The sequence below is a fragment of the Oncorhynchus clarkii genome, unplaced genomic scaffold (assembly GCF_045791955.1).
Source record: "Oncorhynchus clarkii lewisi isolate Uvic-CL-2024 unplaced genomic scaffold, UVic_Ocla_1.0 unplaced_contig_1240_pilon_pilon, whole genome shotgun sequence".
NCBI classification, from domain to species: domain Eukaryota; kingdom Metazoa; phylum Chordata; class Actinopteri; order Salmoniformes; family Salmonidae; genus Oncorhynchus; species Oncorhynchus clarkii.
Window position 1 is genome coordinate 207009 of NW_027261092.1, and position 27474 is coordinate 234482.

Here is a 27474-nt window from a genome sequence, read left to right on the forward strand (position 1 = left end):
AGTCCATACAGAACTAACCCCATCATCAACAGGAGTCCATATGGAACACCCTATTGGGATTCATCAACAGGAGTCCATACGGGACTAACCTTAACCCTATCATCAACAGGAGTCCATACAGGACTAACCTTAACCCTATCATCAACAGGAGTCCATACGGGACTAACCCCTAGTGGGATTCATCAACAGGAGTCCATACAGGATTAACACTAACCCTATCATCAACAGGAGTCCATACAGGACTAACCCTAACCCTATCATCAACAGGAGTCCATACAGAACTAACCCCATCATCAACAAGAGTCAATACGGGACTAACCCTATCATCAACAGGAGTCCATACAGAACTAACCCCATCATCAACAGGAGTCCATATGGAACACCCTATTGGGATTCATCAACAGGAGTCCATACGGGACTAACCTTAACCCTATCATCAACAGGAGTCCATACAGGATTAACCTTAACACCATAATCAACAGGAGTCCATACAGGACTAACCCCATCATCGACAGGATTCCATACAGGACTAACCCCATGTGGGAATCATCAACAGGAGTCCATACAGGACTAACCCTATCATCAACAGGAGTCCATACAGGACTAACCTTAACCCTATCATCAACAGGAGTCCATACAGGATTAACCCTAACACCATAATCAACAGGAGTCCATACAGGACTAACCCCATCATCGACAGGATTCCATACAGGACTAACCCCATCATCGACAGGATTCCATACAGGACTAACCCTATCATCAACAGGAGTCCATACAGGACTAACCCCATCATCAACAGGAGTCCATACAGGACTAGCCCTATCATCAACAGGAGTCCATACAGGACCAACCCTATCATCAACAGGAGTCCATACAGGACTAACCCCGTCATCAACAGGAGTCCATACAGGACTAACCCCATTTGGGAATCATCAACAGGAGTCCATACAGGACTAACCCTATCATCAACAGGAGTCCATACAGGACTAACCCTATCATCAACAGGAGTCCATACAGGACTAACCCTATCATCAACAGGAGTCCATACAGGACTAGCCCTAACCCCATCATCAACAGGAGTCCATACAGGACTAACACCATCATCAACAGGAGTCCATATAGGACTAACCCCATCATCAACAGGAGTCCATACAGGACTAACCCCATTTGGGAATCATCAACAGGAGTCCATACAGGACTAACCCCATCATCAACAGGAGTCCATACAGGACTAACCCCATTTGGGAATCATCAACAGGAGTCCATACAGGACTAACCCTATCATCAACAGGAGTCCATACAGGACAAACCATAATTCTATCATCAACAGGAGTCCATACGGGACTAACCCCTAGTGGGATTCATCAACAGGAGTCCATACAGGACTAACCCTATCATCAACAGGAGTCCATACAGAACTAACCCTATCATCAACAGGAGTCCATACGGGACTAACCCTATCATCAACAGGAGTCCATACAGGACTAACCCTAACCCTATCATCAACAGGAGTCCATACAGGACTAACCCTAACCCTATCATCAACAGGAGTCCATACAGAACTAACCCTATAATCAACAGGAGTCCATATGGGACTAACCCCATCATCAACAGGAGTCCATACGGGACTAACCCCATCATCAACAGGAGTCCATACGGGACTAACCCTATCATCAACAGAAGCCCATAAAGGACTAACCCCATTTGGGAATCATCAACAGGAGTCCATACAGGACTAACCCTATCAACAACAGGAGTCCATACAGGACAAACCATAATCCTATCATCAACAGGAGTCCATACGGTACTAACCCCTAGTGGGATTCATCAACAGGAGTCCATACAGGACTAACCCTAACCCTATCATCAACAGGAGTCCATACAGGACTAACCCTATCATCAACAGGAGTCCATACGGGACTAGCCTTAACCCTATCATCAACAGGAGTCCATACGGGACTAACCCCTAGTGGGATTCATCAACAGGAGTCCATACAGGATTAACACTAACCCTATCATCAACAGGAGTCCATACAGGACTAACCCTAACCCTATCATGAACAGGAGTCCATACAGAACTAACCCCATCATCAACAAGAGTCAATACGGGACTAACCCTATCATCAACAGGAGTCCATACAGAACTAACCCCATCATCAACAGGAGTCCATATGGAACACCCTATTGGGATTCATCAACAGGAGTCCATACGGGACTAACCTTAACCCTATCATCAACAGGAGTCCATACAGGACTAACCTTAACCCTATCATCAACAGGAGTCCATACGGGACTAACCCCTAGTGGGATTCATCAACAGGAGTCCATACAGGATTAACACTAACCCTATCATCAACAGGAGTCCATACAGGACTAACCCTAACCCTATCATCAACAGGAGTCCATACAGAACTAACCCCATCATCAACAAGAGTCAATACGGGACTAACCCTATCATCAACAGGAGTCCATACAGGACTAACCCCATCATCAACAGGAGTCCATACAGGACTAGCCCTATCATCAACAGGAGTCCATACAGGACCAACCCTATCATCAACAGGAGTCCATACAGGACTAACCCCGTCATCAACAGGAGTCCATACAGGACTAACCCCATTTGGGAATCATCAACAGGAGTCCATACAGGACTAACCCTATCATCAACAGGAGTCCATACAGGACTAACCCTATCATCAACAGGAGTCCATACAGGACTAACCCTATCATCAACAGGAGTCCATACAGGACTAGCCCTAACCCCATCATCAACAGGAGTCCATACAGGACTAACACCATCATCAACAGGAGTCCATATAGGACTAACCCCATCATCAACAGGAGTCCATACAGGACTAACCCCATTTGGGAATCATCAACAGGAGTCCATACAGGACTAACCCCATCATCAACAGGAGTCCATACAGGACTAACCCCATTTGGGAATCATCAACAGGAGTCCATACAGGACTAACCCTATCATCAACAGGAGTCCATACAGGACAAACCATAATTCTATCATCAACAGGAGTCCATACGGGACTAACCCCTAGTGGGATTCATCAACAGGAGTCCATACAGGACTAACCCTATCATCAACAGGAGTCCATACAGAACTAACCCTATCATCAACAGGAGTCCATACGGGACTAACCCTATCATCAACAGGAGTCCATACAGGACTAACCCTAACCCTATCATCAACAGGAGTCCATACAGGACTAACCCTAACCCTATCATCAACAGGAGTCCATACAGAACTAACCCTATAATCAACAGGAGTCCATATGGGACTAACCCCATCATCAACAGGAGTCCATACGGGACTAACCCCATCATCAACAGGAGTCCATACGGGACTAACCCTATCATCAACAGAAGCCCATAAAGGACTAACCCCATTTGGGAATCATCAACAGGAGTCCATACAGGACTAACCCTATCAACAACAGGAGTCCATACAGGACAAACCATAATCCTATCATCAACAGGAGTCCATACGGTACTAACCCCTAGTGGGATTCATCAACAGGAGTCAATACAGGACTAACCCTAACCCTATCATCAACAGGAGTCCATACAGGACTAACCCTATCATCAACAGGAGTCCATACAGGACTAGCCTTAACCCTATCATCAACAGGAGTCCATACGGGACTAACCCCTAGTGGGATTCATCAACAGGAGTCCATACAGGATTAACACTAACCCTATCATCAACAGGAGTCCATACAGGATTAACCCTAACACCATAATCAACAGGAGTCCATACAGGACTAACCCCATCATCGACAGGATTCCATACAGGACTAACCCAATCATCGACAGGATTCCATACAGGACTAACCCTATCATCAACAAGAGTCCATACAGGACTAACCCCATCATCAACAGGAGTCCATACAGGACTAGCCCTATCATCAACAGGAGTCCATACAGGACCAACCCTATCATCAACAGGAGTCCATACAGGACTAACCCCGTCATCAACAGGAGTCCATACAGGACTAACCCCATTTGGGAATCATCAACAGGAGTCCATACAGGACTAACCCTATCATCAACAGGAGTCCATACAGGACTAACCCTATCATCAACAGGAGTCCATACAGGACTAACCCTATCATCAACAGGAGTCCATACAGGACTAGCCCTAACCCCATCATCAACAGGAGTCCATACAGGACTAACACCATCATCAACAGGAGTCCATATAGGACTAACCCCATCATCAACAGGAGTCCATACAGGACTAACCCCATTTGGGAATCATCAACAGGAGTCCATACAGGACTAACCCCATCATCAACAGGAGTCCATACAGGACTAACCCCATTTGGGAATCATCAACAGGAGTCCATACAGGACTAACCCTATCATCAACAGGAGTCCATACAGGACAAACCATAATTCTATCATCAACAGGAGTCCATACGGGACTAACCCCTAGTGGGATTCATCAACAGGAGTCCATACAGGACTAACCCTATCATCAACAGGAGTCCATACAGAACTAACCCTATCATCAACAGGAGTCCATACGGGACTAACCCTATCATCAACAGGAGTCCATACAGGACTAACCCTAACCCTATCATCAACAGGAGTCCATACAGGACTAACCCTAACCCTATCATCAACAGGAGTCCATACAGAACTAACCCTATAATCAACAGGAGTCCATATGGGACTAACCCCATCATCAACAGGAGTCCATACGGGACTAACCCCATCATCAACAGGAGTCCATACGGGACTAACCCTATCATCAACAGAAGCCCATAAAGGACTAACCCCATTTGGGAATCATCAACAGGAGTCCATACAGGACTAACCCTATCAACAACAGGAGTCCATACAGGACAAACCATAATCCTATCATCAACAGGAGTCCATACGGTACTAACCCCTAGTGGGATTCATCAACAGGAGTCCATACAGGACTAACCCTAACCCTATCATCAACAGGAGTCCATACAGGACTAACCCTATCATCAACAGGAGTCCATACAGGACTAGCCTTAACCCTATCATCAACAGGAGTCCATACGGGACTAACCCCTAGTGGGATTCATCAACAGGAGTCCATACAGGATTAACACTAACCCTATCATCAACAGGAGTCCATACAGGACTAACCCTAACCCTATCATGAACAGGAGTCCATACAGAACTAACCCTATCATCAACAAGAGTCAATACGGGACTAACCCTATCATCAACAGGAGTCCATACAGAACTAACCCCATCATCAACAGGAGTCCATATGGAACACCCTATTGGGATTCATCAACAGGAGTCCATACGGGACTAACCTTAACCCTATCATCAACAGGAGTCCATACAGGACAAACCATAATTCTATCATCAACAGGAGTCCATACGGGACTAACCCCTAGTGGGATTCATCAACAGGAGTCCATACAGGACTAACCCTATCATCAACAGGAGTCCATACAGAACTAACCCTATCATCAACAGGAGTCCATACGGGACTAACCCTATCATCAACAGGAGTCCATACAGGACTAACCCTAACCCTATCATCAACAGGAGTCCATACAGGACTAACCCTAACCCTATCATCAACAGGAGTCCATACAGAACTAACCCTATAATCAACAGGAGTCCATATGGGACTAACCCCATCATCAACAGGAGTCCATACGGGACTAACCCCATCATCAACAGGAGTCCATACGGGACTAACCCTATCATCAACAGAAGCCCATAAAGGACTAACCCCATTTGGGAATCATCAACAGGAGTCCATACAGGACTAACCCTATCAACAACAGGAGTCCATACAGGACAAACCATAATCCTATCATCAACAGGAGTCCATACGGTACTAACCCCTAGTGGGATTCATCAACAGGAGTCAATACAGGACTAACCCTAACCCTATCATCAACAGGAGTCCATACAGGACTAACCCTATCATCAACAGGAGTCCATACAGGACTAGCCTTAACCCTATCATCAACAGGAGTCCATACGGGACTAACCCCTAGTGGGATTCATCAACAGGAGTCCATACAGGATTAACACTAACCCTATCATCAACAGGAGTCCATACAGGACTAACCCTAACCCTATCATGAACAGGAGTCCATACAGAACTAACCCCATCATCAACAAGAGTCAATACGGGACTAACCCTATCATCAACAGGAGTCCATACAGAACTAACCCCATCATCAACAGGAGTCCATATGGAACACCCTATTGGGATTCATCAACAGGAGTCCATACGGGACTAACCTTAACCCTATCATCAACAGGAGTCCATACAGGACTAACCTTAACCCTATCATCAACAGGAGTCCATACGGGACTAACCCCTAGTGGGATTCATCAACAGGAGTCCATACAGGATTAACACTAACCCTATCATCAACAGGAGTCCATACAGGACTAACCCTAACCCTATCATCAACAGGAGTCCATACAGAACTAACCCCATCATCAACAAGAGTCAATACGGGACTAACCCTATCATCAACAGGAGTCCATACAGAACTAACCCCATCATCAACAGGAGTCCATACAGAACTAACCCCATCATCAACAGGAGTCCATATGGAACACCCTATTGGGATTCATCAACAGGAGTCCATACGGGACTAACCTTAACCCTATCATCAACAGGAGTCCATACAGGATTAACCCTAACACCATAATCAACAGGAGTCCATACAGGACTAACCCCATCATTGACAGGATTCCATACAGGACTAACCCCATGTGGGAATCATCAACAGGAGTCCATACAGGACTAACCCTATCATCAACAGGAGTCCATACAGGACTAACCTTAACCCTATCATCAACAGGAGTCCATACAGGATTAACCCTAACACCATAATCAACAGGAGTCCATACAGGACTAACCCCATCATCGACAGGATTCCATACAGGACTAACCCCATCATCGACAGGATTCCATACAGGACTAACCCTATCATCAACAGGAGTCCATACAGGACTAACCCCATCATCAACAGGAGTCCATACAGGACTAACCCTATCATCAACAGGAGTCCATACAGGACTAACCCTATCATCAACAGGAGTCCATACAGGACTAACCCTATCATCAACAGGAGTCCATACAGGACTAGCCCTAACCCCATCATCAACAGGAGTCCATACAGGACTAACGCCATCATCAACAGGAGTCCATATAGGACTAACCCCATCATCAACAGGAGTCCATACAGGACTAACCCCATTTGGGAATCATCAACAGGAGTCCATACAGGACTAACCCCATCATCAACAGGAGTCCATACAGGACTAACCCCATTTGGGAATCATCAACAGGAGTCCATACAGGACTAACCCTATCATCAACAGGAGTCCATACAGGACAAACCATAATTCTATCATCAACAGGAGTCCATACGGGACTAACCCCTAGTGGGATTCATCAACAGGAGTCCATACAGGACTAACCCTATCATCAACAGGAGTCCATACATAACTAACCCTATCATCAACAGGAGTCCATACGGGACTAACCCTATCATCAACAGGAGTCCATACAGGACTAACCCTAACCCTATCATCAACAGGAGTCCATACAGGACTAACCCTAACCCTATCATCAACAGGAGTCCATACAGAACTAACCCTATAATCAACAGGAGTCCATATGGGACTAACCCCATCATCAACAGGAGTCCATACGGGACTAACCCCATCATCAACAGGAGTCCATACGGGACTAACCCCATTTGGGAATCATCAACAGGAGTCCATACAGGACTAACCCCATCATCAACAGGAGTCCATACAGGACTAACCCCATTTGGGAATCATCAACAGGAGTCCATACAGGACTAACCCTATCATCAACAGGAGTCCATACAGGACAAACCATAATCCTATCATCAACAGGAGTCCATACGGTACTAACCCCTAGTGGGATTCATCAACAGGAGTCCATACAGGACTAACCCTAACCCTATCATCAACAGGAGTCCATACAGGACTAACCCTATCATCAACAGGAGTCCATACAGGACTAGCCTTAACCCTATCATCAACAGGAGTCCATACGGGACTAACCCCTAGTGGGATTCATCAACAGGAGTCCATACAGGATTAACACTAACCCTATCATCAACAGGAGTCCATACAGGACTAACCCTAACCCTATCATGAACAGGAGTCCATACAGAACTAACCCCATCATCAACAAGAGTCAATACGGGACTAACCCTATCATCAACAGGAGTCCATACAGAACTAACCCCATCATCAACAGGAGTCCATATGGAACACCCTATTGGGATTCATCAACAGGAGTCCATACGGGACTAACCTTAACCCTATCATCAACAGGAGTCCATACAGGACTAACCTTAACCCTATCATCAACAGGAGTCCATACGGGACTAACCCCTAGTGGGATTCATCAACAGGAGTCCATACAGGATTAACACTAACCCTATCATCAACAGGAGTCCATACAGGACTAACCCTAACCCTATCATCAACAGGAGTCCATACAGAACTAACCCCATCATCAACAAGAGTCAATACGGGACTAACCCTATCATCAACAGGAGTCCATACAGGACTAACCCCATCATCAACAGGAGTCCATACAGGACTAGCCCTATCATCAACAGGAGTCCATACAGGACCAACCCTATCATCAACAGGAGTCCATACAGGACTAACCCCGTCATCAACAGGAGTCCATACAGGACTAACCCCATTTGGGAATCATCAACAGGAGTCCATACAGGACTAACCCTATCATCAACAGGAGTCCATACAGGACTAACCCTATCATCAACAGGAGTCCATACAGGACTAACCCTATCATCAACAGGAGTCCATACAGGACTAGCCCTAACCCCATCATCAACAGGAGTCCATACAGGACTAACACCATCATCAACAGGAGTCCATATAGGACTAACCCCATCATCAACAGGAGTCCATACAGGACTAACGCCATTTGGGAATCATCAACAGGAGTCCATACAGGACTAACCCCATCATCAACAGGAGTCCATACAGGACTAACCCCATTTGGGAATCATCAACAGGAGTCCATACAGGACTAACCCTATCATCAACAGGAGTCCATACAGGACAAACCATAATTCTATCATCAACAGGAGTCCATACGGGACTAACCCCTAGTGGGATTCATCAACAGGAATCCATACAGGACTAACCCTATCATCAACAGGAGTCCATACAGAACTAACCCTATCATCAACAGGAGTCCATACGGGACTAACCCTATCATCAACAGGAGTCCATACAGGACTAACCCTAACCCTATCATCAACAGGAGTCCATACAGGACTAACCCTAACCCTATCATCAACAGGAGTCCATACAGAACTAACCCTATAATCAACAGGAGTCCATATGGGACTAACCCCATCATCAACAGGAGTCCATACGGGACTAACCCCATCATCAACAGGAGTCCATACGGGACTAACCCTATCATCAACAGAAGCCCATAAAGGACTAACCCCATTTGGGAATCATCAACAGGAGTCCATACAGGACTAACCCTATCAACAACAGGAGTCCATACAGGACAAACCATAATCCTATCATCAACAGGAGTCCATACGGTACTAACCCCTAGTGGGATTCATCAACAGGAGTCAATACAGGACTAACCCTAACCCTATCATCAACAGGAGTCCATACAGGACTAACCCTATCATCAACAGGAGTCCATACAGGACTAGCCTTAACCCTATCATCAACAGGAGTCCATACGGGACTAACCCCTAGTGGGATTCATCAACAGGAGTCCATACAGGATTAACACTAACCCTATCATCAACAGGAGTCCATACAGGACTAACCCTAACCCTATCATGAACAGGAGTCCATACAGAACTAACCCCATCATCAACAAGAGTCAATACGGGACTAACCCTATCATCAACAGGAGTCCATACAGAACTAACCCCATCATCAACAGGAGTCCATATGGAACACCCTATTGGGATTCATCAACAGGAGTCCATACGGGACTAACCTTAACCCTATCATCAACAGGAGTCCATACAGGACTAACCTTAACCCTATCATCAACAGGAGTCCATACGGGACTAACCCCTAGTGGGATTCATCAACAGGAGTCCATACAGGATTAACACTAACCCTATCATCAACAGGAGTCCATACAGGACTAACCCTAACCCTATCATCAACAGGAGTCCATACAGAACTAACCCCATCATCAACAAGAGTCAATACGGGACTAACCCTATCATCAACAGGAGTCCATACAGAACTAACCCCATCATCAACAGGAGTCCATACAGAACTAACCCCATCATCAACAGGAGTCCATACGGGACTAACCTTAACCCTATCATCAACAGGAGTCCATACAGGATTAACCCTAACACCATAATCAACAGGAGTCCATACAGGACTAACCCCATCATTGACAGGATTCCATACAGGACTAACCCCATGTGGGAATCATCAACAGGAGTCCATACAGGACTAACCCTATCATCAACAGGAGTCCATACAGGACTAACCTTAACCCTATCATCAACAGGAGTCCATACAGGATTAACCCTAACACCATAATCAACAGGAGTCCATACAGGACTAACCCCATCATCGACAGGATTCCATACAGGACTAACCCCATCATCGACAGGATTCCATACAGGACTAACCCTATCATCAACAGGAGTCCATACAGGACTAACCCCATCATCAACAGGACTCCATACAGGACTAACCCTATCATCAACAGGAGTCCATACAGGACTAACCCTATCATCAACAGGAGTCCATACAGGACTAACCCTATCATCAACAGGAGTCCATACAGGACTAGCCCTAACCCCATCATCAACAGGAGTCCATACAGGACTAACGCCATCATCAACAGGAGTCCATATAGGACTAACCCCATCATCAACAGGAGTCCATACAGGACTAACCCCATTTGGGAATCATCAACAGGAGTCCATACAGGACTAACCCCATCATCAACAGGAGTCCATACAGGACTAACCCCATTTGGGAATCATCAACAGGAGTCCATACAGGACTAACCCTATCATCAACAGGAGTCCATACAGGACAAACCATAATTCTATCATCAACAGGAGTCCATACGGGACTAACCCCTAGTGGGATTCATCAACAGGAGTCCATACAGGACTAACCCTATCATCAACAGGAGTCCATACATAACTAACCCTATCATCAACAGGAGTCCATACGGGACTAACCCTATCATCAACAGGAGTCCATACAGGACTAACCCTAACCCTATCATCAACAGGAGTCCATACAGGACTAACCCTAACCCTATCATCAACAGGAGTCCATACAGAACTAACCCTATAATCAACAGGAGTCCATATGGGACTAACCCCATCATCAACAGGAGTCCATACGGGACTAACCCCATCATCAACAGGAGTCCATACGGGACTAACCCTATCATCAACAGAAGCCCATAAAGGACTAACCCCATTTGGGAATCATCAACAGGAGTCCATACAGGACTAACCCTATCAACAACAGGAGTCCATACAGGACAAACCATAATCCTATCATCAACAGGAGTCCATACGGTACTAACCCCTAGTGGGATTCATCAACAGGAGTCCATACAGGACTAACCCTATCATCAACAGGAGTGCATACAGGACTAACCCTAACCCTATCATCAACAGGAGTCCATACAGAACTAACCCTATAATCAACAGGATTCCATACGGGACTAACCCTATCATCAACAGGAGTCCATACAGGACTAACCCCATGTGGGATTCATCAACAGGAGTCCATACAGGACTAACCCTAACCCCATCATCAACAGGAGTCCATACAGAACTGACGCTATCATCAACAGGAATCCATATGGGACTAACCCCATCTTCAACAGGAGTCCATACGGGACTAATCCCATCATCAATAGGAGTCCATACGGGACTAACCCCTAGTGGGATTCATCAACAGGAGTCCATACGGGACTAACCCTATCATCAACAGGAGTCCATACAGAACTAACCCTATCATCAACAGGAGTCCATACAGGACTAACCCTATCATCAACAGGAGTCCATACAGGACTAACCCCATGTGGGATTCATCAACAGGAGTCATTACAGGACTAACCCTATCATCAACAGGAGTCCATACAGGACTAACCCTAACCCTATCATCAACAGAAGGCCATACAGGACTAACCCTATCATCAACAGGAGTCCATACAGAACTAACCTTAACCCTATCATCAACAGGAGTCCATACAGGACTAACCCTAACCCTATCATCAACAGGAGTCCATACAGGACTAACCCTATCATCAACAGGAGTCCATACAGGACTAACCTTAACCCTATCATCAACAAGAGTCCATACGGGACTAACCCCTAGTGGGATTCATCAACAGGAGTCCATACAGGATTAACACTAACCCTATCATCAACAGGAGTCCATACAGGACTAACCCTAACCCTATCATGAACAGGAGTCCATACAGAACTAACCCTATCATCAACAAGAGTCAATACGGGACTAACCCTATCATCAACAGGAGTCCATACAGAACTAACCCCATCATCAACAGGAGTCCATACAGAACTGACGCTATCATCAACAGGAATCCATATGGGACTAACCCCATCTTCAACAGGAGTCCATACGGGACTAATCCCATCATCAATAGGAGTCCATACGGGACTAACCCCTAGTGGGATTCATCAACAGGAGTCCATACGGGACTAACCCTATCATCAACAGGAGTCCATACAGAACTAACCCTATCATCAACAGGAGTCCATACAGGACTAACCCTATCATCAACAGGAGTCCATACAGGACTAACCCCATGTGGGATTCATCAACAGGAGTCATTACAGGACTAACCCTATCATCAACAGGAGTCCATACAGGACTAACCCTAACCCTATCATCAACAGAAGGCCATACAGGACTAACCCTATCATCAACAGGAGTCCATACAGAACTAACCTTAACCCTATCATCAACAGGAGTCCATACAGGACTAACCCTAACCCTATCATGAACAGGAGTCCATACAGAACTAACCCTATCATCAACAAGAGTCAATACGGGACTAACCCTATCATCAACAGGAGTCCATACAGAACTAACCCCATCATCAACAGGAGTCCATATGGAACACCCTATTGGGATTCATCAACAGGAGTCCATACGGGACTAACCTTAACCCTATCATCAACAGGAGTCCATACAGGACTAACCTTACCCCATTATCAACAGGAGTCCATACGGGACTAACCCCTAGTGGGATTCATCAACAGGAGTCCATACAGGATTAACACTAACCCTATCATCAACAGGAGTCCATACAGAACTAACCCCATCATCAACAGGAGTCCATACAGAACTAACCCCATCATCAACAGGAGTCCATATGGAACACCCTATTGGGATTCATCAACAGGAGTCCATACGGGACTAACCTTAACCCTATCATCAACAGGAGTCCATACAGGATTAACCCTAACACCATAATCAACAGGAGTCCATACAGGACTAACCCCATCATCGACAGGATTCCATACAGGACTAACCCCATCATCGACAGGATTCCATACAGGACTAACCCTATCATCAACAGGAGTCCATACAGGACTAACCCCATCATCAACAGGAGTCCATACAGGACTAACCCTATCATCAACAGGAGTCCATACATGACCAACCCTATCATCAACAGGAGTCCATACAGGACTAACCCCATTTGGGAATCATCAACAGGAGTCCATACAGGACTAACCCTATCATCAACAGGAGTCCATACAGGACTAACCCTATCATCAACAGGATTCCATACAGGACTAACCCTATCATCAACAGGAGTCCATACAGGACTAGCCCTAACCCCATCATCAACAGGAGTCCATACAGGAATAATGCCATCATCAACAGGAGTCCATACAGGACTAACCCCATTTGGGAATCATCAACAGGAGTCCATACAGGACTAACCCCATCATCAACAGGAGTCCATACAGGACTAACCCCATTTGGGAATCATCAACAGGAGTCCATACAGGACTAACCCTATCATCAACAGGAGTCCATACAGGACAAACCATAATTCTATCATCAACTGGAGTCCATACGGGACTAACCCCTAGTGGGATTCATCAACAGGAGTCCATACAGGACTAACCCTATCATCAACAGGAGTCCATACAGAACTAACCCTATCATCAACAGGAGTCCATACGGGACTAACCCTATCATCAACAGGAGTCCATACAGGACTAACCCTAACCCTATCATCAACAGGAGTCCATACAGGACTAACCCTAACCCTATCATCAACAGGAGTCCATACAGAACTAACCCTATCATCAACAGGAGTCCATATGGGACTAACCCCATCATCAACAGGAGTCCATACGGGACTAACCCCATCATCAACAGGAGTCCATACGGGACTAACCCTATCATCAACAGAAGCCCATAAAGGACTAACCCCATTTGGGAATCATCAACAGGAGTCCATACAGGACTAACCCTATCAACAACAGGAGTCCATACAGGACAAACCATAATCCTATCATCAACAGGAGTCCATACGGTACTAACCCCTAGTGGGATTCATCAACAGGAGTCCATACAGGACTAACCCTATCATCAACAGGAGTGCATACAGGACTAACCCTAACCCTATCATCAACAGGAGTCCATACAGAACTAACCCTATCATCAACAGGAGTCCATACGGGACTAACCCTATCATCAACAGGAGTCCATACAGGACTAACCCTAACCCCATCATCAACAGGAGTCCAAGAGCCGACTCTTTTCTCTGTATATATCAATGATGTTTCTCATGCTGCGGGCGATTCCCTGATCCACCTCTACGCAGACGACACCATTCTATATACTTCCGGCCCGTCCTTGGACACTGTGCTATCTAACCTCCAAACGAGCTTCAATGCCATACAGCACTCCTTCCGTGGCCTCCAACTGCTCTTAAACGCTAGTAAAACCAAATGCATGCTTTTCAACCGTTCGCTGCCTGCACCCGCACGCCTGACCAGCATCACCACCCTGGATGGTTCCGACCTTGAATATGTGGACATCTATAAGTACCTAGGTGTCTGGCTAGACTCTAAACTCTCCTTCCAGACCCATATCAAACATCTCCAATCGAAAATCAAATCAAGAGTCGGCTTTCTATTCCGCAACAAAGCCTCCTTCACTCACGCCGCCAAACTTACCCTAGTAAAACTGACTATCCTACCGATCCTCGACTTCGGTGATGTCATCTACAAAATTGCTTCCAACACTCTACTCAGCAAACTGGATGCAGTTTATCACAGTGCCATCCGTTTTGTCACTAAAGCACCTTATACCACCCACCACTGCGACTTGTATGCTCTAATCGGCTGGCCCTCGCTACATATTCGTCGCCAGACCCACTGGCTCCAGCTCATCTACAAGTCCATGCTAGGTAAAGCTCCGCCTTATCTCAGTTCACTGGTTACGATGGCAACACCCATCCGTAGCACGCGCTCCAGCAGGTGTATCTCACTGATCATCCCTAAAGCCAACACCTCATTTGGCCGCCTTTCGTTCCAGTTCTCTGCTGCCTGTGATTGGAACGAATTGCAAAAATCACTGAAGTTGGAGACTTTTATCTCCCTCACCAACTTCAAACATCTGCTATCTGAGCAGCTAACCGATCGCTGCAGCTGTACATAGTCTATTGGTAAATAGCCCACCCATTTTCACCTACCTCATCCCCATACTGTTTTTATTTATTTATTTTTCTGCTCTTTTGCACACCAATATCTCTACCTTTACATCTGCATAATTGTAATTATTTGCCTACCTTCTCATGCCTTTTGCACACAATGTATATATAGACTCCCCTTTTTTCTACTGTGTTATTGACTTGTTAATTGTTTACTCCATGTGTAACTCTGTGTTGTCTGTTCACACTGCTATGCCTTATCTTGGCCAGGTCGCAGTTGCAAATGAGAACTTGTTCTCAACTAGCCTACCTGGTTAAATAAAGGTGAAATAAAATAAAATAAAAAATAAAAAATACAGAACTGACCTTATCATCAACAGGAATCCATATGGGACTAACCCCATCTTCAACAGGAGTCCATACGGGACTAATCCCATCATCAATAGGAGTCCATACGGGACTAACCCCATGTGGGATTGATCAACAGGAGTCATTACAGGACTAACCCTATCATCAACAGGAGTCCATACAGGACTAACCCTAACCCTATCATCAACAGAAGGCCATACAGGACTAACCCTATCATCAAAAGGAGTCCATACAGAACTAACCTTAACCCTATCATCAACAGGAGTCCATACAGGATTAACCCTTAACCTATCATCAACAGGAGTCCATACAGGACTAACCCTATCATCAACAGGAGTCCATACAGGACTAACCCCAACATCAACAGGAGTCCATACAGGACTAACCCCATCATCAACAGGAGTCCATACAGGACTAACCGACTAACCCTATCATCAACAGGAGTCCATACATAACTAACCCTATCATCAACAGGAGTCCATACGGGACTAACCCTATCATCAACAGGAGTCCATACAGGACTAACCCTAACCCTATCATCAACAGGAGTCCATACAGGACTAACCCTAACCCTATCATCAACAGGAGTCCATACAGAACTAACCCTATAATCAACAGGAGTCCATATGGGACTAACCCCATCATCAACAGGAGTCCATACGGGACTAACCCCATCATCAACAGGAGTCCATACGGGACTAACCCTATCATCAACAGAAGCCCATAAAGGACTAACCCCATTTGGGAATCATCAACAGGAGTCCATACAGGACTAACCCTATCAACAACAGGAGTCCATACAGGACAAACCATAATCCTATCATCAACAGGAGTCCATACGGTACTAACCCCTAGTGGGATTCATCAACAGGAGTCCATACAGGACTAACCCTATCATCAACAGGAGTGCATACAGGACTAACCCTAACCCTATCATCAACAGGAGTCCATACAGAACTAACCCTATAATCAACAGGATTCCATACGGGACTAACCCTATCATCAACAGGAGTCCATACAGGACTAACCCCATGTGGGATTCATCAACAGGAGTCCATACAGGACTAACCCTAACCCCATCATCAACAGGAGTCCATACAGAACTGACGCTATCATCAACAGGAATCCATATGGGACTAACCCCATCTTCAACAGGAGTCCATACGGGACTAATCCCATCATCAATAGGAGTCCATACGGGACTAAGCCCTAGTGGGATTCATCAACAGGAGTCCATACGGGACTAACCCTATCATCAACAGGAGTCCATACAGAACTAACCCTATCATCAACAGGAGTCCATACAGGACTAACCCTATCATCAACAGGAGTCCATACAGGACTAACCCCATGTGGGATTCATCAACAGGAGTCATTACAGGACTAACCCTATCATCAACAGGAGTCCATACAGAACTAACCCTAACCCTATCATCAACAGAAGGCCATACAGGACTAACCCTATCATCAACAGGAGTCCATACAGAACTAACCTTAACCCTATCATCAACAGGAGTCCATACAGGACTAACCCTAACCCTATCATCAACAGGAGTCCATACAGGACTAACCCTATCATCAACAGGAGTCCATACAGGACTAACCTTAACCCTATCATCAACAAGAGTCCATACGGGACTAACCCCTAGTGGGATTCATCAACAGGAGTCCATACAGGATTAACACTAACCCTATCATCAACAGGAGTCCATACAGGACTAACCCTAACCCTATCATGAACAGGAGTCCATACAGAACTAACCCCATCATCAACAAGAGTCAATACGGGACTAACCCTATCATCAACAGGAGTCCATACAGAACTAACCCCATCATCAACAGGAGTCCATATGGAACACCCTATTGGGATTCATCAACAGGAGTCCATACGGGACTAACCTTAACCCTATCATCAACAGGAGTCCATACAGGACTAACCTTAACCCTATCATCAACAGGAGTCCATACGGGACTAACCCCTAGTGGGATTCATCAACAGGAGTCCATAAAGGATTAACACTAACCCTATCATCAACAGGAGTCCATACAGGACTAACCCTAACCCTATTATCAACAGGAGTCCATACAGAACTAACCCCATCATCAACAAGAGTCAATACGGGACTAACCCTGTCATCAACAGGAGTCCATACAGAACTAACCCCATCATCAACAGGAGTCCATACAGAACTAACCCCATCATCAACAGGAGTCCATATGGAACACCCTATTGGGATTCATCAACAGGAGTCCATACGGGACTAACCTTAACCCTATCATCAACAGGAGTCCATACAGGATTAACCCTAACCCCATCATCAACAGGAGTCCATACAGGACTAACCCCATCATCGACAGGATTCCATACAGGACTAACCCCATCATCGACAGGATTCCATACAGGACTAACCCTATCATCAACAGGAGTCCATACAGGACTAACCCCATCATCAACAGGAGTCCATACAGGACTAACCCTATCATCAACAGGAGTCCATACATGACCAACCCTATCATCAACAGGAGTCCATACAGGACTAACCCCATTTGGGAATCATCAACAGGAGTCCATACAGGACTAACCCTATCATCAACAGGAGTCCATACAGGACTAACCCTATCATCAACAGGAGTCCATACAGGACTAACCCTATCATCAACAGGAGTCCATACAGGACTAGCCCTAACCCCATCATCAACAGGAGTCCATACAGGACTAATGCCATCACCAACAGGAGTCCATACAGGACTAACCCAATTTGGGAATCATCAACAGGAGTCTATACAGGACTAACCCCATCATCAACAGGAGTCCATACAGGACTAACCCCATTTGGGAATCATCAACAGGAGTCCATACAGGACTAACCCTATCATCAACAGGAGTCCATACAGGACAAACCATAATTCTATCATCAACAGGAGTCCATACGGGACTAACCCCTAGTGGGATTCATCAACAGGAGTCCATACAGGACTAACCCTATCATCAACAGGAGTCCATACAGAACTAACCCTGTCATCAACAGGAGTCCATACAGGACTAACCCCATCATCAACAGGAGTCCATACAGGACTAACCCTATCATCAACAGGAGTCCATACATGACCAACCCTATCATCAACAGGAGTCCATACAGGACTAACCCCATTTGGGAATCATCAACAGGAGTCCATACAGGACTAACCCTATCATCAACAGGAGTCCATACAGGACTAACCCTATCATCAACAGGAGTCCATACAGGACTAACCCTATCATCAACAGGAGTCCATACAGGACTAGCCCTAACCCCATCATCAACAGGAGTCCATACAGGACTAATGCCATCACCAACAGGAGTCCATACAGGACTAACCCAATTTGGGAATCATCAACAGGAGTCTATACAGGACTAACCCCATCATCAACAGGAGTCCATACAGGACTAACCCCATTTGGGAATCATCAACAGGAGTCCATACAGGACTAACCCTATCATCAACAGGAGTCCATACAGGACAAACCATAATTCTATCATCAACAGGAGTCCATACGGGACTAACCCCTAGTGGGATTCATCAACAGGAGTCCATACAGGACTAACCCTATCATCAACAGGAGTCCATACAGAACTAACCCTGTCATCAACAGGAGTCCATACAGGACTAACCCCATCATCAACAGGAGTCCATACAGGACTAACCCTATCATCAACAGGAGTCCATACATGACCAACCCTATCATCAACAGGAGTCCATACAGGACTAACCCCATTTGGGAATCATCAACAGGAGTCCATACAGGACTAACCCTATCATCAACAGGAGTCCATACAGGACTAACCCTATCATCAACAGGAGTCCATACAGGACTAACCCTATCATCAACAGGAGTCCATACAGGACTAGCCCTAACCCCATCATCAACAGGAGTCCATACAGGACTAATGCCATCACCAACAGGAGTCCATACAGGACTAACCCAATTTGGGAATCATCAACAGGAGTCTATACAGGACTAACCCCATCATCAACAGGAGTCCATACAGGACTAACCCCATTTGGGAATCATCAACAGGAGTCCATACAGGACTAACCCTATCATCAACAGGAGTCCATACAGGACAAACCATAATTCTATCATCAACAGGAGTCCATACGGGACTAACCCCTAGTGGGATTCATCAACAGGAGTCCATACAGGACTAACCCTATCATCAACAGGAGTCCATACAGAACTAACCCTGTCATCAACAGGAGTCCATACGGGACTAACCCTATCATCAACAGGAGTCCATACAGGACTAACCCTAACCCTATCATCAACAGGAGTCCATACAGAACTAACCCTATCATCAACAGGAGTCCATATGGGACTAACCCCATCATCAACAGGAGTCCATACGGGACTAACCCCATCATCAACAGGAGTCCATACGGGACTAACCCTATCATCAACAGAAGCCCATAAAGGACTAACCCCATTTGGGAATTATCAACAGGAGTCCATACAGGACTAACCCTATCAACAACAGGAGTCCATACAGGACAAACCATAATCCTATCATCAACAGGAGTCCATACGGTACTAACCCCTAGTGGGATTCATCAACAGGAGTCCATACAGGACTAACCCTATCATCAACAGGAGTGCATACAGGACTAACCCTAACCCTATCATCAACAGGAGTCCATACAGAACTAACCCTATCATCAACAGGAGTCCATACGGGACTAACCCTATCATCAACAGGAGTCCATACAGGACTAACCCCATGTGGGATTCATCAACAGGAGTCCATACAGGACTAACCCTAACCCCATCATCAACAGGAGTCCATACGGGACTAATCCCATCTTCAACAGGAGTCCATACGGGACTAATCCCATCATCAATAGGAGTCCATACGGGACTAACCCCTAGTGGGATTCATCAACAGGAGTCCATACGGGACTAACCCTATCATCAACAGGAGTCCATACAGAACTAACCCTATCATCAACAGGAGTCCATACAGGACTAACCCTATCATCAACAGGAGTCCATACAGGACTAACCCCATGTGGTATTCATCAACAGGAGTCATTACAGGACTAACCCTATCATCAACAGGAGTCCATACAGGACTAACCCTAACCCTATCATCAACAGAAGGCCATACAGGACTAACCCTATCATCAAAAGGAGTCCATACAGAACTAACCTTAACCCTATCATCAACAGGAGTCCATACAGGATTAACCCTTAACCTATCATCAACAGGAGTCCATACAGGACTAACCCTATCATCAACAGGAGTCCATACAGGACTAACCCCATCATCAACAGGAGTCCATACAGGACTAACCGACTAACCCTATCATCAACAGGAGTCCATACAGGACTAACCCTATCATCAACAGGAGTCCATACAGGACTAACCCTATAATCAACAGGAGTCCATACAGGACTAACCCCATCATCAACAGGAGTCCATACAGGACTAACCCCATTTGGGAATCATCAACAGGAGTCCATACAGGACTAACCTTAACCCTATCATCAACAAGAGTCCATACAGGATGAACCCTAACACCATAATCAACAGGAGTCCATACAGGACTAACCCTATCATCAACAGGAGTCCATACAGGACTAACCCTATCATCAACAGGAGTCCATACAGGACTAACCCTATCATCAACAGGAGTCCATACAGGACTAGCCCTAACCCCATCATCAACAGGAGTCCATACAGGACTAACCCTATCATCAACAGGAGTCCATACAGGACTAACCCCATCATCAACAGGAGTCCATACAGGACTAACCCCATCATCAACAGGAGTCCATACAGGACTAACCCTATCATCAACAGGAGTCCATACAGGACTAACCCCATCATCAACAGGAGTCCATACAGGACTAACCCCATTTGGGAATCATCAACAGGAGTCCATACAGGACTAACCTTAACCCTATCATCAACAAGAGTCCATACAGGATGAACCCTAACCCCATCATCAACAGGAGTCCATACAGGACTAACCCCATCATCAACAGGAGTCCATACAGGACTAACCCCATCATCAACAGGAGTCCATACAGGACTAACCCTATCATCAACAGGAGTCCATACAGGACTAACCCTATCATCAACAGGAGTCCATACAGGACTAACCCTATCATCAACAGGAGTCCATACAGGACTAGCCCTAACCCCATCATCAACAGGAGTCCATACAGGACTAACCCTATCATCAACAGTAGTCCATACAGGACTAACCCCATCATCAACAGGAGTCCATACAGGACTAACCCTATCATCAACAGGAGTCCATACAGGACTAATCCTAACCCCATCATCCACAGGAGTCCATACAGGACTAATCCTAACCCAATCATCCACAGGAGTCCATACAGGACTAACCCTAACCCCATGTCGGATTAATCAACAGTCCATACAGGAAGTACATGTTTGTGAATGTAAGCCATAGAACTTCATTCGGAGCCTGAAAAGGAAATTCCCTTTCAAAGAAGACAGAAATTGGAACGAGACGAAAGGAAAGCGGCATACACCTGCCGCATTTACGGACATACCTATTCCTGATTTAGGAACCCATTTACTACCAGACGCTGATCCTTCCCCTTCAATAGACTCTGTCTGAGTCCCAAATGGCATTCTATTCCCTAAAGAGCACTACTTTAGACCAGAGCCCTATGGGAGTAGTATCCTGCGCTACTCAAATAGGGAGAAACCTCCGAGTCATCCCGCTGCCCTCTCTTTCCACTGTTGAAGAAGCCTCCACTTCACATTTTAACAGCTTGGAAGCTTTGCCATCACATAAATGTATCATTAGTCATAGCATTTTTCTTTTCATTCTGATTATGATAACAATGCATAATACATAGATAGTCTAAAAAAAAGAGTGGTAACAGTGGGGATTCTGACTAAAAACAGTATGGTTTACGGGGACTTTCATTTTGAAATAATTTACTGAATATTCTGACACACTGTTCCACATTTATGTCGTATATGACATGGATGTTGCATAAATACAAGGGCTGACAAAACATTTCTGCAGGTGTTATGAAGTCTTTCTGACAGATGTAATTAATGATGTATATCTCCTTCATATAAAGTGTTACCTATTGTTTATAAGGCAATCAAATATCTCCTTTAGGGGAAAAAAACACAATTGTTGTATCTTATTTAAAACAACAATTCATTTATGAAGGTATTGGAGTGACTTTCAATACACGGCAGATTTGATGACAACCTGGTCAAGCAAAAGGTTTTCATGATAAATATATTCCGTTTCAAGTGAACCAGCTGTAGACTCAATCACATTGTTGTGCACGGTCGGAACTACAATAACCACTTTGTTTTAGCCTGAAATGGCCATTGGCCTATATTCCCTGTGTGGGTGACTGTACTAAATATCCTGAAAGAGCTAAGACCTGCTAAAATCACGTTACGTCAACCAACTGACCATCGGATATAGCCAGATATTCTTGGTGAAAGATAGAAACAAGATGAAAGTCAAGTAAGGTGAGTTGAAATCAGTTCTATAAATATATTACATATTTAACTAGGCAAGTCAGTTACGAACAAATTCTTGTTCACAACTACGGCCTACCCCGGACAACGCTGGGCCAATTGTGCGCCGCCCTATGGGACTCCCAATCACAGCCGGATGTGATACAGCCTGGATTTGAACCAGGAACTGTAGTGATGCCTCTTGCACTGAGATGCAGTGTGTCTTAGACTGCAAAGCCACTCGGGAACTTTGGTCAACCTGAAATAAATAAATAAAACCTATTAATACTGAGCTCCTATTCATAAAGCGTCTCAGAGGATGTTGCTCTAGGATTCTGTGTGGCTCAGCTGGCAGAGCATGGTACTTGCAACGCCAAGGTTGACGGTTTGATTCCCATATGGGACCAGTATAAATTTGTTTTACCCTCACTCCCGCAAGGTTGAACTACTAGTGTTTTTTTAGATTATTTTATTAGTCACATGCACAGGGTCGCAGATGTAATTGCAGGGTACAGTGAAAGTATTAACGCCCAAGCTCCAACAGTGCATGTCAAAAAGAGAAGTGAATGAAACAATAATATATATATATTTTTAAATAACAATAATATATACATATTTACAACTGTAACAATGATACATCTCCATTGGGGTGGTGGGGGAAGGGTAAATGTCCATTGGGGGAGCAGTGGGGGAGGGGGAGGAAGTCCAGGGGGCAGGGGGCAGGGGGGGGAAGAGTAGGTAGCTGCCTAGTGGTGGCTATTCAGCAGTCTGATGGTTGGGAGGGGGTAGAAGCTATTGGCCAGTCTGACAGTCTGACAGGTACCATCCTCTGTAGCGCCTTGCGGACCGCGGCCGTACCAGGCTGTGATGCAGCCCGAGAGTGGTGCTCTCGATGGTGCTCCCGTAGAACACAGTGAGGGCCCCCTCGGGGACAAGCCAAATTTCTTCAGCCTCCTGAGGTTGAAGAGTTGCTGTCGTACCTCTACACCACAGTGTCCTTGTGGTTTGACCATTTCAGCTGCTCAGAGATGTGTACGTCGAGGAAGTTTATGTTTTTTTTACCATTTCCACCGCGCCCTCATTGATGGGGGTGTTCTCAGCCTGGTTCCTCCTGAAATCAACAATCAGCTCCTTTGTTTTTTTTGACGTTGAGGGAGAGGTTGTTAATCTGGCACCAAGCCGTCAGTGTGCCTACCTCCTCTCTGTAGGACGTCTCGTTATTGTTGGTAATCAGGCCTATTGACTGATTGTTGGTCGTCAGCGAACTTAATGATGGAGTTTGAACTGTGAGAGGCCATGCAGTCGTGGGTATACAGGGAGTACAGGAGGGGACTGAGGACTCACCCTTGTGGGGCCCCCCGCGTTGAGGGTCAGTGTGGAAGAGGTAATGATGCCTACCTTCACCACCTGGGGACGGCCCGTCAGGAAGTCCAGGACCCAGTTGCATAGGGAGGAGTTCAGTCCCAGGGCCGTGAGCTTCGTGGTGAGCTTAGAGGGCACTATGGTACTGAAGGCCGAGCTGTAGTCAATGAACAGTGTCATCACAAATGCAATCCTTTTGTCCAGGTGGGAGAGGGCAGTGTGTTGTGCTATGGCGATTACATCGCCTCTGGAACTATCGAGCGGTAGGCAAATTGGAGAGGGTGGACTGTGTCAGGGAGGGAGGAGGTGGGAAACTAACTGAACTGAATGACTAGCAGGCTAGTCACCTCCTCCTCATCACCTCATGATGACGGAAGTGAGTGCTAGTCATTCAGTTCAGTTAGTTTCCCTTTCTTGGGCACGGGGATAATAGTGGCCTTGAAGCAGGTGGGGATAATGGCTGAGCTAGAGAGAGATCAAAAATATCAGAAAACACAACAATTAGCTGGTCTTCAGCTGGCAGCCATGCAAGGATTAACACACTTGAAAGACCCACATACGTCCTCTGTGGAGGCCGTAATCACGTAGCCCTCATTGTCCTCACGGGCGCTACTCGGTATCTCAGAGTCGTTATGCTTGGAGTGTGAGAAAAGGGTGTTTAGCTCGTCCGGTAGGGCGGTATTGGTGTCCCCAACGTGACTGGCTTTCTTTTTTGTGATCTGTGATGTTAGAAGCCCCTGCCACATACAAATTGTGTCCGACCCGCCAAATTGCTCCTTCACAATTGCTCCGTCCCTATACTTGTGCCTCGCCATCTTGATCGATCTGTGTAGGGCATACTTGTACTGTTTAACTTCTTCGATATAGGGGGCGCTCTTTTAATTTTTTGATAAAAAAACGTTCCCGTTTTAAACAAGATATTTTGCCACGAAAAGATGCTCGACTATGCATATAATTGACAGCTTTGGAAAGAAAACACCTGACGTTTCCAAACCTGCAAAGATATTGTCTATGAGTGCCACAGAACTAATGCTACAGGCGAAACCAAGATGAAATTTCATACAGGAAGTGCCCCAGATTTTGAATGCGCTGTGTTCCAATGTCTCCTTATATGGCTGTGAATGCGCCAGGAATGAGCTTAGACTTTCTGTCATTTCCCCAAGGTGTCTGCAGCATTGTGACGTATTTGTAGGCATATCATTGGAAGATTGACCATAAGAGACTACATTTACCAGGTGCCCGCTTGGTGTCCTCTGTCGAAATTATTGCGTAATCTCCAGCTGCGTGCATTTTTCCATTTGGTTCAGAGGAGAAACCAAACTGCCAGGAATGATTTATCATCGAATAGATATGTGAAAAACACCTTGAGGATTGATTCTAAACAACGTTTGCCATGTTTCTGACGATATTATGGAGTTAATTTGGAAAAAAGTTTGGCGTTGTAATGACTGAATTTTCGGGGTTTTTTCTTAGCCAAACGTGATGAACAAAACGGAGCGATTTCTCCTACACAAATAATATTTTTGGAAAAACTGAACATTTGCTATCTAACTGAGAGTCTCCTCATTGAAAACATCCGAAGTTCTTCAAAGGTAAATTATTTTATTTGAATGCTTTTCTTGTTTTTGTGAAAATGTTGCCTGCTGAATGCTAGGCTTAATGCTATGCTAGCTATCAATACACTTGCACAAATGCTTGTGTAGCTATGGTTGAAAAGCATATTTTGAAAATCTGAGATGACAGTGTTGTTAACAAAAGGCTAAGCTTGTGAGCCAATATATTTATTTTATTTCATTTGCGATTTTCATGAATAGTTAACGTTGCGTTATGCTAATGAGCTTGAGGCTATGATTACGCTCCCGGATACGGGATTGCTCGACGCAAGAAGTTAACCATACAATTGTATCCAGTCAAATTGCCATGTAAGTAGCATCTATTTTCTTCAGTTTCCTGACAAGGCTGGGATCAATCCACTGTTCGACACCATCGGTATCACATCATCTACAGTATGCACTTTTTTTATGAATCCGGTGACTGGGTCGATGTATTCATTCATGTTATCCCCAGATGCGCCACGGAACATATTCCATCCACGTTATCAAAATAGTCTTGGAGCGTGGATTCTGATTAGTCAGACCTGCGTTGTACAAACCTGACCACCGGAACATCCCTCTTGAGCATTTGTTTGTAGGCGGGGTGGAGCAAAATGGAATTGTGGTCAGATTTGCCAAAAGTAGGACGGGAGAGGGCCTTATACCACTGTCGAAAAGACGTGTAGCAGTGGACAAGAGTGGAATTTCTGCGAGTTGGACAGTTAATGTGTTGATAGTAACTAACTTTCCCCCATTACACCACTTGTTATTAGTCATGAAGCAGACACCACGGTCTTTGTTCTTGCCAGAGAGAGCCCGCTTCCTATCCGCTCAATGAACTGTAAAACCCGCTGGTTGTATTTAAATTGGAGGAAAGCTACGTTTCTGAGAAACAGAGTGTGTTGCAGAACCTGATGTC

At 45.4% G+C, this 27474-nt stretch overlaps 1 protein-coding gene across 1 annotated transcript in view; it reads right to left on the reverse strand.

The window, feature by feature from the left end:
• Positions 1–25778, reverse strand: part of LOC139404746 (fibrillin-2-like) — a gene marked incomplete at its 3' end in the record, with an annotated part of 232358 nt that extends 206580 nt beyond the window's left edge. Inside the window, exons 1-3 of the mRNA XM_071147349.1 lie at positions 25507–25778; positions 25000–25216; positions 24460–24555 (exon numbers count right to left, since the gene is read on the reverse strand). Coding sequence (XP_071003450.1) covers positions 24460–24555; positions 25000–25216; positions 25507–25778 — 585 coding nt within the window. The remainder of the gene's footprint in view (positions 1–24459; positions 24556–24999; positions 25217–25506) is intronic.
• Between the last annotated feature and the right edge of the window lie 1696 nt (positions 25779–27474).